General features: G+C 45.1%; 1 protein-coding gene across 3 annotated transcripts in view; it reads right to left on the minus strand.

The window, feature by feature from the left end:
• Window positions 1-18849, minus strand: part of DENND2B (DENN domain containing 2B) — a 303230-nt gene that overhangs the window by 59439 nt on the left and 224942 nt on the right. For all 3 annotated transcript variants that reach the window (XM_090032660.1, XM_090032662.1, XM_090032661.1), the window contains 5 exons: window positions 18715-18811; window positions 17348-17392; window positions 13732-13916; window positions 12923-13032; window positions 9269-9338 (listed from right to left, as the gene is read on the minus strand). In XM_090032660.1, the coding sequence (XP_089888786.1) occupies window positions 9269-9338; window positions 12923-13032; window positions 13732-13916; window positions 17348-17392; window positions 18715-18811 (507 nt within the window). The remainder of the gene's footprint in view (window positions 1-9268; window positions 9339-12922; window positions 13033-13731; window positions 13917-17347; window positions 17393-18714; window positions 18812-18849) is intronic.

Here is an 18849-nt window from a genome sequence, read left to right on the forward strand (position 1 = left end):
AAGGGGCTGGATTTCTCAAGTGAAATTACCGGTCTTCTTTAACAGTTCTAACATCAGGAGCTGCTGTGCAAATCCCAGACATGAGCTTACATCGGGGTGGGCAAAAGATGGCCACAGAAGCGGGATCCAGCACACCAAGGGATTTTATCTGGCTCGCCCCTCAGCCCTGGTGTGAGAGGCAGCCTGGGCCACAGCACAGGCAGCTGGTCCTTCTGCCCCCAGACATGCAATGGGGCTGGAGCAGTGCAGTGGCTGAACTTTGCTTCCTGGCATCACCTGCAGAGGTAGCTCCTTCCAGCTGCCACTGCCAGTCTCCACTGGGGTTGCCAGACTTGGCCTGATTGCTTAGGCACCCCAGCCCATCCACCCTGCACTCACTGCTGGGGGGTGCCGGATGCAGTGGATGGACAGGGTCTCCATAGACACCTACTGGGGACTTGTGCAGGCAAGAAGCACTAGGCCAGGTAGATGGGATGGGGCTGCAGGCAAGCAGGGAGTCGTGTCCCAGCAGTGCGATCGAGGAGCTGGATGGAGTGGCCGGGCTGGGATCTTGGGGTGGGGACAGCACAAGGCCAAGGCCTGGGGGCCATAATCTGCTGCCCTCACGTCCCTGCAACAGGTGCCGGTTTCACATGCAGCAGCGTGCCAGGAGCAGACTGTGCCTCTGTCCCAGGCCCCAGCCCCATACTGTCACTGCCCCAAGATCCTGGCCCCTGCCCCTACTCCTGCTCTCAGATGCTGCTCCCCCTGGCCCGTGGCCTTGTCCCACGTGCCCAGCTAAAGCATGCCCTGCCTGCAAGGGTCCCAGGCTGGTCTCCACAGAGACCCTGGGGCTGAAATAACTGGGTGGTAACAGCACAGGGCTGGGCCCTAGGGCAGAGCCACTTAGGGAGTTTTGGTGAGCTTTGGTGAGTGGTGGGTGCCTGACCAGGCCCTCAACAGCTCACCAAAATTCCCTCCTCCTGCCCAAATAATTGCCCACCCCTGGCTTACTGAACCTGACTCTCCCTAACCCACTGTACTCACAGGTATCCTCTGGTTGAGGGGAACTTTCACTGCAGCTTCACATAACAGATGTAGCACCTGCTTATTACAGCAAACCCCAGGAAAACACTATAAGCATGTTTACTGCCCTTATTGAAGATGAGGTGCATCTAAACCTTCCTGGCCATGCAACCCCTCAGCCCCCAGGCTTGAGTCGTGGCATCCATGTGGTCCCTGACCCCTAGAGCAAGGTCCATTCCTCTAAAAGCCAGGTGGTGTATCCATCATGTTCCAGTTGCAGAGGTCACCCCAGGGGACAGCAGCTGTAATTCACAGATGGGGACTACAAGATAGCTATAAAACTGTGACCCATGCAACCTGCTGCTTGCTTGCCCCTGCTACAGACAGACCCTTTCTGAGTGTGCCTACTGGGCAAGGAGCAGTTGGGAGTCATCTGACTCTGACACTGCCTGCATCCCGAAGGAAAGGGAATGAAGGATTTGGTGTTTTGTTTTTACAGATCCCAGTACAATAATCTTACTCTACTTGCAAGACTTCTAATGAGCCTCACTAACAACAGGAGGCTGGTTCCCAAGGGGATGGATGGATCTATGCAGCCAGGAACCGAGTTGTGAGACAAAGGGTTGCAATCACTGCTCTGGGATTTCTGCTAGTTTCCTCGGTCAGCAAGGAACTGTGTTGTACAGTGTCTAGTTTGGAGTTTCCTAAGGCAACATCTGCTTTCTCCTCCACTGTGGGACTGCCACTGGACCTGAAAAGGATCCTGACATTTCCTGTTTTAAAACAGGCCTTCTCTCCTAGGTTCTTGAAATTCAGGAGGAGCATTGGGAGCCCTTTTCTTAATACACTGTTGCACTGACTGGGTTGTCACATGCGCCTGCTTTAAAAGCAAGACAAAAAGTTGCTGCATGGTGCACAGCAGCCAGCTGTTCAAATAAATAACTCAACTGTCTGGATTGTTTTAAAGATACCAGAAGCAGACAGGAGGCTCCCCCTCCCCTTCCTCCTTCCAAAGGATTTCAGCCTTTCACAACTAACTGGGGAATACTAGCCCACAGCATGCTCACTACAATGCATCAGCACATTAACCATAAGGCGATGGGGAGTTTCTGTGTCCTCCCTACACCCCTCTAATTGTAGTGGCTTGTGCCAGAAGATGCCACAAATGGCAGTGTGGGAAGGGTGGGAAGGGGAAATGAGCCTAGCAAGCCAGTAGGAAGAGAGACCCAGCCTCTCGATCCTCCCTTCAGAAGTCACAGAAGTGGAGCTATGGGGTTCCTAGCAGAAACCTGTAGAATTCGGAAGGGAAATGTACTATACCTTCTGAATAGCAGAAAGGGGGAAACATGGGATTGTGGATCTCAGAATCCCCCAAAGGTAGCAAGGGACTGAGAAAACATGAGCGGGAAAAGGATTAACCTTGAGAAGTGTACAGTTGAGAAGGGGCCATCATGGAGATGAAGCAGGGTCCAGCTGTGTAAGGCTCACTTTTGCCAAACATAAGGATTAGCTTTGGATAAACATTCTGGATATGCAGCAAGACCAGTCAGAGCTGTTAGAGCTTCACCAACAATCAGTTCTTACTGAGCTGATGCCTGACCCTTACCTACAGCAATCTCTTATTGTGATATTTAAAAAAAAGGTGCTACTTGCTTCCAGCAAGGGCAGAAGGAAATGTAATATCCATTTGGATTAGGCATTAGTCTTGTGGCAGACTGGAAATTGCACTTTGCTTTAATCCTACCTGGCATTAGGGCTTGTTTTGAAACTGGAGCAATCAGGGGAGCAAACATAAGCCAGAATGCAAATAGAGGACACCAGGAGGAGGGAGGGGCCACAGGGTGGTCCTGTCTCACCAACAATAGTTTATATTACAATTTTCAGGGGCCTATTCCAGAGAATCTCCCTGTGAGGTTCTCCTGCTGTGTTATGTTGCACAGAGCAGGACACAATTCGGTCATGTGAGTGAGCTAAACAGAAGGCATGCATCAAGGTGGATGATGCCAAGGGGATGAAGGAGCTGCCCACCATCATTTCTCTGCAGCGAGTAGATGAGGTCTGACAGTTTATTTTTAACAGGTGGGGCCCTTCTTTGGAAGCCCAACCTGCTTTGTGGCTGATGTGGTTTACAGAGCATGCATGCAAGAAATAAAAGTTGGAAAAGCAGATCCACAGCAAACAGGTGACTGTGTCAGACACAACCTTTGTCATTACTCTTGAGCCAAACCTAGCACATCATCTTCATGTGGCCCTTCCAGCAGGCTGACCTGTTCAGAACTAGAAACAGGTCTCAAGTGCAGCCAGGAACAACTCAGCCTGAGGACTGTGCTTTGAAGATTCAGCCTGTAGGCTGAATCCAGACACAAACACCCCATGAAACTGTGTGTGTGATCAAGGTGTGCGGGAGGAGAATGGAGAGTTCTGGCCTGGGTACAAATGATTCTGAGTTCTCTATTTAGTGAGGAAGACTCCTTGCTGTAGAAGATTAATGCATATTTCTTAAAATGTGTATACAGAAGATCAGCAGAGATATTAGGAGAACTTTGGGGACCAAAGAGGAAAGTTACTCTAACGAGCTCTCTGCAAATCCATATAACATTCCCTGAAGCCCATAAAAATATAGGCCACAAGTGAACTCCCCCATAGATGAGGCCCTATAAACGAGGCTGGTTCACTTTCCCTATTTTAATGTAAATATTCCCCTTTTCCCAGTTTAATTTTTGGCCCATAGAACCATTTTCTCTGTTTCATAAGCACAAAGCTGCTGAGAAGGAAGATTCTAATATTTCCAAGCCTTATGGCTTATTTTAAAATCTTCATGTTCTTGGAGGTCAGCTAGAAGTGATAGGAACCCATATCCAAAGTGTGTTCTGCCATGTCATTCCCTTGAATCAATTGCCTCCTACAGCGACTGATTGGGACCCTGTTTCTCAAAAGGGGATGGGGTCTTACACTTCAGCACAGCCCTGCCAGCAAAGAACAACCAGTCTGCAACATCAGGAGCAACTTCCACAACAGCATACCCAGTGAGACCCATGGGGATCATGTGTCACAGGAGCTCAGAGGCTGCAGCAGTTCTTTGGGTTGCACAGGGAGGAAGCAGCTTTCAATTCCAGGCAAGGTCTATAAGATAAGCAAAAGCAGCCTGAGAGAGACAATGACTCAGCACACCTCCCAAAGGATGCAGCTCTGTCTTCTCCTTGGCTGGCTTCACACACTTTCTGGGACGTACAAGTCAGCTCCTGGCTTCTCCACAAGGAAAGTTTTGAATATTTTCCATCACTGGGGGCCCCCAGAGCCTGAGTGCTGCCAGTAGACACCAGACTTTCAAAGCCTGATCTTCACTGCCTCGCACTAGTGCAAAGTAGGTGTGAAAGGTCAGCTTGCTCAGATTATTGAGAGTATTCTATACCTATCTTCCACCCTCTTTGCACATGCATAAATGGATATAGAAGTGGAGAGTATCTGGGGTCTAAATTCACATCTTTTTATTAACTGTATATTTCAGGCATTCAGTCAAGGTATGATGTACAAAATCAAACCCAAAAAAAAAGCCATGGATGATTTCTGTATATAGTGAACAGACTTCAGTTTAGTACTTTCGTGAAAAAGACAAATAATTAAGACACCAAGTTAAGTGATTACTGTAAAAAAGTGAAACTAAGGAAATCTTGTGTTATTACAGGAGGTAGCAAACTAACCATGTTAAAACAGTATACTCAAAAGTGGTAACACGACTAACATAAGGCAGCCATTTCCTTTTACATCAAAATACATATTTTTCATATCAGATCACTAGGAAAGCTATTAAACTTGGTTGTCTTAGATGTACCAGGATTTAATTGGAAAACGTCTTACTGTCTGTGGAACTGCAGATTGTTTGTTATGGTACAATAGGTTACATTCCACTCTAATCCTGTTTTAAAATGAAACAGTGTAATATAAATATATGTAAAATGGATGCAATGTAGAACTTTGTTGTACAAACAGAATGTAATAGTTATTGTATCCCTTGAGGTCCTTTTGGCAGGGTTTTATCAAAAAACCCTGGAAAAAATCTAATGCAAAAAAAAAAAAATATGGAGCAGTTCATATGACAACATTCCAAAATAAAATAGTCTTAATAAAATATTTGGTAAGAAAAATTAAGGAACCTGTAGTCCTCACCAAAGGAAATAGGCGTCAGAGAAGTCATGTGGGACATTAGGCCGTTGGTCCATAGAACTCGGCAGCCTGTCTATTATAGTGCCAGGTGCTTCAGAGAAAGAGCCAGGAAACCCAGCATTGCCAGTCATGGAATAACCTGCTCACAGAGAGGCATCACTCTGGCCCTTCTCAACAGAGGCTAGCTCACGCCCTAAAGCAGTGATTCTCAACCTGGAGTTCTGCCAGATCCTTTGAATGGTGGCACAGGAAATATTACATAGCACCCCATGTGAGAAGATAAGCAAAAAGCAAAATATGAGGAGATAAGCAGATACGGGCAGGCTCAGACTCTCTCTGCCTTGCTGCTCCCTTGTCTCCACTGCCTGGTCCCTCTGCAACAAGGTTAACACTATAGTATATAAATTAGTTTTTGAAATGAGGTGCCACCCAATTCACAAAAGTTATGGAGGGGTGGTTGGGAACCACTGCCAGAAAGCATACTGGTTTATAACACTTTCAGTTTGTCTTACAGCTCTACCTGGCATATCACAGCAGAACCTCAGTGCCATCATGTCAGGACCTCTCCTGCTGCCATACAAGTGTTGCAAATGTCCCTAGCAGCTTCTGAAATTCTGCATCCCTCCTAGTTGGTGCAGTCACCTGTGTCACACTGTACCCCTGGAGCATAGTGCATTATTTGCCTTGCAATGATCTGCAATGTCTTCATGGGGGACAGGATCTTCTTTACTCACTTCCCTACGTTCACTTCAATTTCCTAAAAGATTTTGTATAATGGCTGGATGGCAGCCAATCTGCACAGGTTAGGAATGGCTCCAAACGCAGCTTTGCTCTGAACCCACTGCAGCCCTGGGCAGGCTCCTTCCCCCATGCCCCAAGTAAGAACAGCCAAAAGGATGCTCTGATTTCCACTGCCTATAAACAGGCACAAGAACAAGGGGGTGGCTGAACTCCCTGCAGACATCACTCCCTTCTCTGCTGTGTTAGCAGCACTGAAGCAATCTGTGTAGAAGTCCCATAATCAGCTCTTCTTAGCTAAGGAGAAGTTTCCCTCCAGGCCAGTTATGCCAGTGCTAGGTCTGCTGAGCACAGAGATCACAGTAGCTAATCTAGCCCTACATCCAAGAGCCAGGCAGAAGACGCCAAATCAACATGTTGCCAGTTACTTTTTCTTCTCTTCTTCTTATCTGATATTGTTAGATCTTCAATCTATTTCTTCTTTTCTTTCCATGATCCAAGAAGGATCATTGCACACACCTTCTGATGTACCTATATTTTAAATAATCTGGTTATTCATATGGGCACTATCTACTAATGTCCTCCTTCTATAGTGGCTCCATAGACTTACAACAGGAAAATGATTCTTGTAGACACTAAAAGTCTTTGTTATTCCAATTTTATATTGCTCAAGGCTGTACAACTGAGATTTTCAAAAGTGAATTGCATGGACCAGTCCTACTTTCATTATCTGCTTCACTAGAAGGACCGAGGCCAGTGCTGAGAGATTTCGAAAATCCCAACCCATGTTACCTTTTTCAGCATTTATATTGTGCGTTCCATCATTGTCATATTAAAATCTCATTTAAGAACATCAGTACATAGCCTTTTAAAAACATTTAAGCATGTCTTTACCAACCCATTTTATTCTCACCTCTTCAACAGAACTATCACTTAACTCCAGTCTGTAAAGCACTGGTTCTCAACCTTTTTAGACTCAGGGCACCCCTTGGAAAATGCCAGCTCTTAGTTTTCACTAATTTTTTTACTATGGAAAAATATGAAAAATTCTCCTGCTGCAAATAACCCAAAAAGACCACAACAGGTCAGAAGGTTTTTGACACTATGACTAAGTACAGATAGTCAAAAAGCCTGAGGCTGAATCAATTCAATCTTTGCAGGTTAGTCTAAACTGCATAGATTGAACTGATAAACAAGTGAACAGACATTCACTTCTGATTCTGGAAATGCAGCCATGTACCTGCAGTGGCCAGCCCAGAAGCCAGTGGGCACTATAGCACACCTCTGTGCGTGGCTGAAGCAGACACCTTGGGCCAAGGCTAGCCTGCCCACCCTGTGAGGGGGAGCCTGCGGGGGAGGTGCAAAGCATCCTGGGATGCTGGGGGACTGTGACTTAACTTGACTCTGGAGGGGATCTGTAATGGAAGTTCAATAAACTGATTTAACCTAAACCAGTGAAATCTGATACTACATCCATCCAGGGGTATCTTAAACCAGTTTTGGCCCTATTGAAAGCAATTTATGTGCACTGAACTTCTGTTGTGTTACAGATTTGAACCAGTTTCTGCCCACTTATACCAGTTTGTGTGTATAATTTCTGTCCCTAGTCTATAGATCCTTATTGGAAATCTCTGGGTTTACCTTGTGAATTGTGTAGGTATTTGCACACCTAACAGAGCAACTATTGCATGGCATCCCATTGCACCCATAAAATGGTCTCCTGGCATTCCAGGATGCTGCAATGCCCTGGTTAAGAATCACTACTGTAAAATCTCAGTAGTAAGTAACCTCTTTACTGCTCCAAAATGATACTGTCTGAGATTTACCTTGCTTAAAAATTCATCTCTCAAGCTAGGATATTTATGGGAGGAAAACTGCACTAAGTAATAATGGGAGAGTAGGAACTTTAGTAAATGAAGTTAAGGCAAGAATGAATAAAAGAATACATAGGGACCAAAACAGTATTGTAGCTATATTAAGTAGACCAAACATAACCTAGATATGCTTTATGAAGTGGAGGAAGTTCCAGCTAATACATGTATTATATATTCACCAGTAAGCCAGTGTCTTTAGCAAGACTCTTTGAATATTACCATATATAAACATTATATTGATCATACAGATGATAAATTATATTGTTATATTATTTCCTTTACAAATGTGCAATAACCCCTACCACATGCAATTCCTGTGTATTACTCCAGTATTGGAGTTTTGTTTCTACGTTTGCCTGAATAAAAAAAAAAGTTAAAAAAAAGCAAACTATGACATTTAGTCTCATAATCAGAGCAGTCTTCCTCCACATCTTTCCCATATATTTTTCCAGGAGTTCTAAAGGTGTTTTCCCAAATTTTATTCTAGGAATGAGTAAATGAATGAACTAATTCTTGAAAAGATAAGTCTGTATCTTTCACAACTGATTTTACCTGCAGTTATTTGCAAAGTCCGTTTTTCTTCAACTTCTATTTTTCCTTCTGGTGGTCAAACATTAAATGTAGAATACTGCCAGTCTGTTTATCCTACATGCCATTGTCATGGGATGCTAATCTCTTTCTGGTAACAGGTGAAAGCACATGCTGTTCAAAGTTTCCTCCTATTATTTTTTGCCCAATGGATTTTATGCGGTTTACAAAATTCTCATAGTGCATGAATGAGTAAAATGTTAGAGTAAAACCTATTGGCCAGTTAATTAAATTTTCCTTTCTGTATCCACATTTGGGCATATCAAGTGAAAAACTGATCCAGGAACTTCTGTCTTGAACTTCCACAATCAAAGGTGAGATCTAGGCAAGATATAAAGCTTACTGATATTTTCATAAATTTGTTACTTTTATACTCCCTTTATTTGGTGGAGAGAATAGTTTCCATAATATCATTCTAGCTAATTTTTTCCAAGGAAGCTTTGCCGATGTTATCTATACATTATTTATTTTCCAGTGGTGGCAAACGTTAAAAGTAATTGAGCTGTTCTGCTGGCCCCCAACTTGATTGTATTTGCCTGTTCCAATAAGGGTAGTTTAGCTTTTAGGTGAACCATTAATTTACCCTCACATTCATTTCCTCCAGCTTCCCCCCTGCTGTCCTCTACTGCATCCAGAGTTTCATACAGCTCTATAACCCTCCCAAAGGATTTAGTTCAGTTTGATGCAGACCAAGATTCAAGTCAGTTCTTGTTATAGCTGAACTTCTTAGATTTCAAACTTTCAGTGTGATAGATAGTTTTCCATGAAACCCACAAAAGATTTGCTCCTGTCCCAAGACTGTGGTAACGCCACATTTTTGCACAGAGTAACTGCCACCCTGAAATGAAGACACACAACAGACTTTTGTACTTGGAAAGAACTGAAGCTGATGTACTTACCAGCAATCTTCTGCAATAACCAAACCTTCGGCTGCCATCTTCTCCAGTCAGCATGAAAGAGAAGGTCTCACTGTAACAGACATCACCCCAGATGTTGTTATTATAGCAGGACTTTTCTTCTGCCCTCTTTTTAAACAGGAGACTGATGAGTTTGAAGTAGCCTAGGTACTTAGAGGACACAGTCTTTCAAAGTGGGCGCAGCATTATTACCCAGCTGTTGCTTTTTTGAATTAATCATGTTGGTGGGGAAGAATATCTACCAGATTGTTCCCTTCTAAACCTTATAAGATAGGTTCAAAGAACTAGAACTAGGCCCTTGGCCACCACCCAAGAATAACAGCACAAGTTTTGGAGGGGTAATTATACAGCATAAACCTCACTTCACACTCCTTGATGCTGACACTACTGTGTGCCAAGTAAGCCTGAATTTACCTGAGTTTCAAAGGCTTCAGCAATCTGAAACCCTAGCTGGAAATTTTTGCACTACTGAGGTATCCAAACCACATCTGTTTTAATCTGTCTGTGCCCTCTGTACTAGAAGCCATGATAAGGCGCTTCTAAGCCAGTTCAATACCAGCAGATGACCCACCTTGTATCAGGGCACACAGCCATGGATTATGGATCCCAACCTTAGGGCCAAAACCCAGCAACTATGTTGCATGAGGCCCTAAACTTCACTGGAGGATTTGGTCACCAGCATATGGGTCTCAAGTCTCATCTACACAAAACTGCTTTTGCAGTGGGCAGGGGAATCAGGATCACAATCAACTGGTATTTTGCCTCATATCTGCAGTTATATCTAGGCTGAGTTTTGTCCTCCTTTCTTCTTCCACCAAAAGTTTTCATTTAAAGTACACACACACACACACACACACACACACACACACACACTGCATCCAAGTGACACTGATCATCTTCTGAACTGCACAATTCTACAAAAGTCCACTCACCTGTATGCCAAGGCAAATAATATTTTATGGCAGACCAAATTAAACATCTTAATTTTTTAAAACAATAATTATCATAAAGGAAAAGGGGTAGGTGAATGGATTTGTGCCTGGGCTGACAGGCATTCATGATCATTTTTTCAAGCTTGCTGAAAAACACTTTTGTGTTTGTGCTGAATTACCATGGTCTGTATAATTACAGAAAACATCAGCCATATACATTTCACAAACATGGGCTAATCAGAAATCTGTCTAGGATCACACAGTAATAAGGATCTGCACAATGTTGTTAGCAGAGCTACTGGAAGCTTGTACAGACAGTGCCCACGCAACAGTCTAATGCTCCTTCAGTGTTTTTAATCTCTCATAATTTAGGTGCTAGCAAGCACTGAATGATACAGCCAAACAATACAGAATACATCATGCGGAACGCCTGCATTTTGTTTTGGTTTTGGATTTGGCGTTTTGGAGGGACAGTGTTTCATTTTGATGTTTTGTAGGGTTGTCCAAAAAGGCTGTGTTTCATTTCGGATTTGCCGTTTTGGAGGGGCAGTGATTTGTTTCAGTGTTTTGAATCACTGCCCCATTTCATTTCAGCCAAAACTGTTTCAGAGCTGTTTCAGAATTTCAATGGTGTTTCGGCCATAGGCTATAATGGGGAATCACAAAACTGCCTATACCTTTGTCATTGCTTGCCTGATTCAGATGAAACTTGCAAGAATGATATCCAATTCTGAGGCCATGAAGCCTGCTATGTTTCAAGGAGATAGGTGCAGCAGTTTCTGGTAAACTGCACTTCAAAGCAAAATTCATGACGTGTGAATGTGAAGGCAGAGTGGGGTAAAAACTGCAGGAATGGTAGCCCCTGCTGTGAGCATGAAGTTTGCCATGTTTCAAGGAGGTAGGTACAGGGGTTTTGTGAAACTGCAGCTCAAACTGTTGAAAGCAAATGTGTATCACTTTGCGGCAGCCTGTTGTCATCCTGTACGCATATCCAGTGGCCCGCTCCCCCTGGGAGGAGTCTGGCACAGCCCCGCAGCCCTCCAGGCACCACAGGCCCCCGGATCTGCGTGCGGGATAACAGCAGGCTGCCACTGCCTGCTGGAGCCAGTGCCAGCACTGGGTTCTTCCTGGCACTCAGCACAGGCTGTGCCGGGCAGACTCAGGTGCTGGCACCAGCAGCATGCTGTCATCTACATGCTCTGCAACGGGTGAGCGCGGAGTTTAAAAAGGCCCCGCGCTCACCAGCTCTGGCAGCAGTGACTGGGGCCTCTGAGGGTTCATGGCAGAGCCCCCCCATGCAGCACAGGGCAGTGGGGGCAGTGGGGATTGTCCCCCCCACCTGGCACCCACGTGGCAGCTGCAGTATCACAAAGGTGCAGCGTGGCTCGGTAGAGCACCACGCACTGCCTGGGAGCTGCGGCAGCTCCAGCAGTCAGTCAGAGCTCCTGGTTCAATCCCCAGCTCTCTGATCATTCCCTCAGCTCTTCCCAGAGGGCATGAGCCCCAGATCTGCGTGTGGGGTTTCAGCAGCCTACTGCTGCCAGCTGGGGAAATAGCCCAGAGCCACCGCCATCACCAGCTGACATCAGCAGCCACATCATCTGGGAGCCCGTGCTCCCTGGGAAGAGCTGGGGGAAGCAATCAGAGAACTAGGGAATCCAACCAGGAACAGGGGGAATGTTCAGGGACCTTCTCCAGCCCCCAATTCAATTCCCCAGCTCCCTGCTCAATTCCCCAGCACTGGGGTTGGAAGGGACCTCAGGGACAGATTGTCACTGGCCAGCTACCAATGTTAATATCAGAGCAGTCCTTCCTCCCCACCCCTCCCTCTTTTCCTGCAAGCCTGACCCTGAAACATTTCGGAAACATCTAAATCATTTCAGAAAATTTCTGAAACATTTCGAATGGCCCATTTCGTTTCAGAGCCTTGCTTTTCATTTTGGAGTCCTGCTGCCGAAATTTCGCACAGCTCTACTGCATATGTGTTTTGTGCCATGCAAACCCATGAAACACCCAATCCATTCTTTTTGGTTTCAGTAATTCACTTAAGGATTGTGCTACCACAGTGCTAGTTTGGTGTTGCACCACAGTCAGACAACTCAAAGGCACACTTCACACCATGTCTCATTTCATTGACACATTTCCTGTCGGCATGTTGAAAACCTGTTTCAAATTAACATTTTGAATTATCTGCTCTTATCCATCTACCCCTCTGCTAACTGTGGAGCAGGAGAAAAGGATAGAGACATGCTGAAGTTTCCCTCTGGAAGAAGAGGGGACTGAGGTCCTGGTCCTCCCTTGGATTCTACCACTTCCCTCAGCCAGCTTAGAGAAGCAGAGCCCAACTGAAACCTGTGAAGCTGCAAAGCAGCTAGCCTGCAGTGCTTTACAAACATTACATTTGCTTTTTCCTGGGGAAAACACAAGGTGCTGGGCAGTAAAGAATCAGGCCTAGCCCTTCATTTCTGTATTGGAACTTGGAGCTGTGGTCAACTCTCCAGCTCCCTTTCCCAAACCACACAGGACTGAGAATCAAGCAGAACAAAGGACAGCAATATTATGGAACTTAAAAAAAAAAAAAAAAGCAAACACATCTGTACAAGTTTGAAATGGCTGAGAATCAAACTGCTGCTTCCTTACTTGGGCCAGGGCTCAGCCCAGACATCCAGAGCACTTGGTGGAAGATGCATACAGGAGACTTTACCTGTTGTATTCTGATACTGGGGCCCAATCCTTGGCATCAGGAAAGCAGAACTGGGGGATGGCTTTGAGACGCTCCTCTGCTTCACGCACTTGCTTAGTGGGTCTTTCTAGCTGTAGTAGAAAGGAAATGATTCACATGTATCCAGATAAAGCCAGCCAATCACAAATACACTCAAGCAACAGGTTTTCTAACAAGTCTTTTGGGGCAAGAGCCATCTGTTTAGATTTTTTTTGTACACTGCCTAACAGACCAGGCCCTGCTTCATGATGGGGACAGCTAGCAGCTACTTCAATAAAAATTGTCATTACTAACATTTTGTAACCTGGACTGAAGCTGCATTGTCTCTCAGCAACCTAATGTCCTTCCCTAGTCATTTTACTTTAGCACTTTCAAATGTATCTCAAAACTAATTTCAATTTCATTTCCACTCTAGGGGCACAATCCACAATCTTTCAAACTGATTTCTAGAGCTTTGGATCAGACAGTATTTAGATCCTATGGCTAGATCTGAGTAAAAATGCCTGCCAAATGTTTAGAAACTGAATTGAAACTCATAAATTCAGTGCTTGCATTTAAGTTACACTAGTTCTGGAAAAATGAGATTCTGTAAACCATGAAAAATATTTTTGAAAAGGCCTCACGTTTTTTTCTGTCCACACTGGATACATTTCCCAAAACCAGACCTTTTGACCCAGACCTTCAAAACACCACCTAACTGTCCCATTTGCCCACTTCATTGAATTTAGCCAAAGCCATCTCAAGATGGGTTTAAAATTACCCTCTGCAAACAAAATACGTTATTATGTTACCTTGGGAAATTGATAAGACACTTCTGGGAGATAAGTATTCTTTGAGGGTTTCTTTTTCAGGGAAACCACCACAAAATACTCAAATAGCTCCCGCTCCTGCCATTCAATCAGCTCCAGTTCCAGTGTCCGATAACTAGGAGCCCTCTTCAGCATTGACTGGATGTGAACTAGACGCTGGGTGTGAGCTGACAATTAAAAAGAGAGAAGGAAAAATCATTACCTGGGAATAGACAAGTAAGCTATGGTAATTCACAAAGGACTTTCAACCTGCCAAAAACACTGCTCCAAACATGTTCCCCTTTAAATGTAGGCGTTTGTGCACTGAACTCTCTTATTAATTCCATCCATAAATCAAAACCTTCTCCAAGTACTGAAGCAATGCAACACTAACCTAGTAGAATCATTAGCAGCTCATAACTTTACCCTTGCCAAAGATCTGTTTTTTTCTTCACTTACCAGGTTCAGCTGTTGCCATCTGTATGTTTACAATTTCACTTGAAACAATGGGGTTGGTATGTTTATTAGGGCAGCTAATCAGATCAGAATTAGACATGCAATGTATTATTAAGGGCCAACTCTAAAACCAGTTAAGCTTTAATACAGGTTTGTGCTGCAGCCCCAATAAAACAATTAGCAAGGTTTCCTGCAGTTCCTGACCCATGGGTGCCACTTATTACCAAGATATTTCATGTAAACCAAAGGCTGGTTGTGTTCCCCTGTGGGGTCTGCAGCACTTGAGCATGTCTAAGACAGTGGTGCCCCATCTTTTTTCCCTTGGGCTGCTGCTCAGTCCATCTGCGGACCGGATCCAGCCGGTGGGCCCAATCCAGTGCATGAGGTGGTGAGGCAGGGCCTGATCCAGCTGTGTGGGGGTGTTGGGGACCAGCCCAGCCCTTGTCAGGCCCCATGGGGGAAGGGGGCATGGCCTAACCCAGATCTGGCCACATTGGTGAGGGGAAGGGACTTGTGGCCTGGCCCTGATCTGGCCATGCAGGGGAAGGGAAGGGGACACACACTGACCCCAATCTGGCTCTGTGGGTTGCAGGGGGCATGGCCTGGCCCCGATATGGCTGCAGGAGGAAGTGGGGGTATGCATGGCCTGATCCCTGATCTGGCCCTGCAGGAATTGGCAGCAAGGAGGGGTGGCAGTATTATTTGCCACTTCTCCCCCTCCATTACATTTCCTGACCATTGGGAAGTCCAGTGGGCTGGATGCCATGGCTCTACAGGCTGCATTTGGCCCATGGGCCAGAAGTTGAGCATCCTTGCTCTAAGACATAAGGCGCAGCACCTGTTCCATGAGTGCCAAGTACCATCAACTCTGACAAGTTGTTGCTTTTAGAGAAGGTGTGGCTCAAGTCCCCCACAGGGTTGCCTTTCTGATACTAGCTAGTGCATGGGGTAGGGCTGGAGTCATGGCCATGCCTTATTCTGATCCAGACATGTCCCCACTTGCCTGTACAGGTGAGGTGCCCTTTCCCAGACTCATCAGGCAGTGAGAGATGTCATACAACTGCTGCATCTAGTATACAGGTACCAAGTGGAAATGGTTCTCCATATCCTCTTCCCCACCTTCTCTCTATGAGATCCCTATCCTTGGGACAACCATAACTTGCCCTAGAGGTGCAAACAGACATGGCTATTTCTATTCCAGTAACTTCCTGTTTGCAGACAAAACCTCTTCCACAGCAATGAATTGTGACATCGTAAAATTGATGGATCATGGCAGCACCCAATTAACTGTACAGATATTTGAGGAAGCTCCTTGGTCATCAGCTGGCATTGGGCCATCACTGAACACAATAACAGTAATTTTGATATAATACAAGAGGCACAGGCATGATTCAGCTACTTTCACATTGCAAAACCTGCAGTGCCTTGTGGTTGCATAGCCTTAGCAAAAAATGCAAATCATGAGCAGGGGCCCCCTCTAAACCCTGAAACAGGCATGCCAGTCACACACAGACAGCCAACCCTCCCATCTTCTTCCACTATTCAGAGCACAGTAATGGTTTACAGCAGGGATGCCACAGGCCTGATCCTGGCACATGGGACCAGGTGGGAGTGGTGTGCAACCCCCAGAGCCCAATCCTGGCAGGCTAAATTGGCACAGAATCCCAGAACCTGATTTCAGCTGGCAGAGGCAATGCACAGCTGCTGGAGCTCAATTCTGGTAGGCTGACGCAGCACGAGGCCCCAGGACCTGATACTGGCAGGCAGGGCTCAATCCAGCCCACAGACAAGCCCCAGACTCCTCATCTGGACCATTAGGCCAAAAGGTGAATGGTCCAGCTGAATCATGCCAGTGAATACATTTGTGACAGCTTTTTTACTATTTGTGGCTGATCTGGGCTGAAAATGCTCTCTCTCCCTCTTCCATGAGGAAGCTGCTTGGGACCAGGGGTAGGTTATATTAAGTCCACACTTTGGGACAAAAAATAAATCTGGACAAAGGGAAGCATTTGTTTTTGAGTGTGTGAAGCAAAGCCCCATCAACAACACCTGGAACAGAAAGAGCTTTTTTCAACTGAATTTGTCCAGTCAGAATCCTGCCCGTTTCTCCCAAGAGAGCAGAAAAAGGATGGGACCCATTGTGGCTCCAGCCTTATTATAAATAAAGATACAGCTCTCCGCAATTCCACCCCCACCTCAGAACCACAATTCTGCATGCCTGCTCTACTTCATCATCATTAATGTGGGCTTTTTAAAAAAGAGAAACAGTTGCTGCTACAGACAATAAAAGTCCTCAAACTCTGGTTTTCTTCCTTTCTATAGTTTTGTCCGAATTTCAGTACTCCTGAAAATGAGGGACTAGAACCTTTGACTGGAACCAAGCAGTGTGTGTGCTGGGGCTACGCTAACTTCCTTGCTGCACAGCTTAAAAGAAGTTTTTACTATTTGAAGTTTGTAGACTTATATCTCCATACAACTTTCTAAGCAAGCCTCTGGTGTCAATCGGGAAAATGCCAGCATATGCAGAGCTAACAAAGCCCAGTCTCACACCTACCACTCCTCTTTATGCTCAGTAGATTCTCCAGTCTCAAATCCCAGTTAGATCCTCACACTTCATCATACCCTCAATTTCCAATATTTATGCTATATTCATGACCCAGCATTTTGAAAGTAGCCAAGAGAAGCCATGGGGCAACAAATTCAATATAATTTAGAGCAATGTGGTTCTCAAACTTTTTTGTACCAGGCCCCATTTGTAAACATATTTGGCCAGTCCCAACACCATGCCCCTCACTCCCAACCTGCTGCCCCCTGCCCTCAGGCCCCAGCCCCTCTGCGTGTGGGGCACAGGGTGGGTATGTGGGAGGTATGGGGAACTCCAAGCAGCTCCTTGCAGGCTGGAACTCTGCCAGCCTTCAAGAGAAAAGGCATACTTTCCTTCATTTTTCTCCTTTAAAAATGGATTCTCCCTTAAAGTTTGTTCACAACCCTCTCATATATTCTTGCAACCCACTTTTGGGTCGCAACCCACAGGTTGAAAAACACTGATTTAGAGAAGAAGTCAGATTCCAACAGGAATGATTTGAAGTGATGGGAGTGTTTATTTTAATGGCCAAGGCAGGCATGACTGTGGCTGGAAGCTAATGCAGACATGAGCCCTCACCTTTAAACCTGTCATCTGAGTCACTCTCACTCTCACTGTTCTCATCTGCAAAAGAAATAAAAGACAGGTCTGTTAAAGCAAAACAAAATCAAATGGCTACTTTAGTCACTTTGGTGCGATTGGGAAAATAATCATGTCTCACCATCAGCCCTGCATTTGGCATGCTCTCCCCTGGCATTTAAAACCTCATGGAATAAGTGGTCATCTGTAAAAGATGGGGTCCTTACAATGGATTTATTCTGATGCTTGAGGTTTAGAGCACAGAATAGCTGCAAGTACAAAGTCTTGTACCACAGCAAAGTTTATTAGCAATGACTCCTCAGATGTGTTAAACCATGGGGCTGGATGCATCATTTTGGAAACTGACTCCAGTCCCTCCTGTTTTTAGCCTTTATATTGTTGCAAGACAGCTGCACAGCATAAGGGAGTTCCAGGAGAGGCCTGGGGGACTTTGTGTAAGGTCCTGATCTGACAAATCAGCAGCATGGAATATGAACAGTATGAAAAGTGACAAGCTATATTTGTGAAGAGTATTTGTATTAACTTCATAATACTTCAGCTATATACATGTGGTCACACAAGTCTGCAAATACCCACCCCTGCATGTACCACAAAATGAAGAGAAGATGGAAGTTTTCTGAATTACTTCTCTCTGCAAATATAAATATCTAGAAACTGTTTTGTTCATTTTTACATGAAAAGGCCAGCTTTTCTTGGTGGTGCAGTTTGCAGACTACAAAAATAAAGTCATAGTTTTGCATCAGGAAAAAGCATGAATTAATTTCAGGGTCAAGTCTATGTATTCTGTGCAGCTGCAGATACAAAATGCAGAAGTTAAGACTGTGAGGGTCAAACTTTTCGGCAGGCAGGCCAATAAGCAGCCCTGCACCCTCCCTGAGTGCCAATCTTATCCCTTTCCCTGGCTTAATCTGCTACTCTGAACTGTGCTCCCTATCATGTCCTCCCTGCCCAATCCACTGCTCCACTTTCTGTTCCCAGCCCTACCTGCCACTGTGCTGTCCTTTTCTCTATCTGCCAGGTGCCACATACAGAGGCTGCCTGTGGCACTTCTGGCACATACCACAGGTTGGCCACCCCTGTTTTAAGAGATGGGCTGGACTGATGCATTTTGCCAGCCTTGGGGATAGGTGAGATAGACATTGCCGTACAACCTAATTTAATTTTAACACAGTCCATTTTCCTCTGAACACAGATATGAATGAAAACCAGCATATAAAACGAGTGCAGGAGATCCCTGGACGTGTGTCCTGTGGATCAAAGAAGGGAATCTCTGCAGGAGGTGAAATAACAATCCCTACCGCAACAAACTGTATAGGCTTATTTAGCCCAAGAGATCAGTATTATACCTCGCAGTGATGCTGTTTCAATATTGGACATTGAAAGCTTCTTCAATCTCTTTTTCCCTCTTTTCGCACTATATATGGAATTGATCCGTTGTACAAGCTGCAAAACAAAATTAATAGATAATGAAAATAAACATT

Source organism: Crocodylus siamensis, chromosome 2 (assembly GCF_052110815.1).
Source record: "Crocodylus siamensis isolate JL-2025a chromosome 2, ASM5211081v1, whole genome shotgun sequence".
NCBI lineage: Eukaryota > Metazoa > Chordata > Crocodylia > Crocodylidae > Crocodylus > Crocodylus siamensis.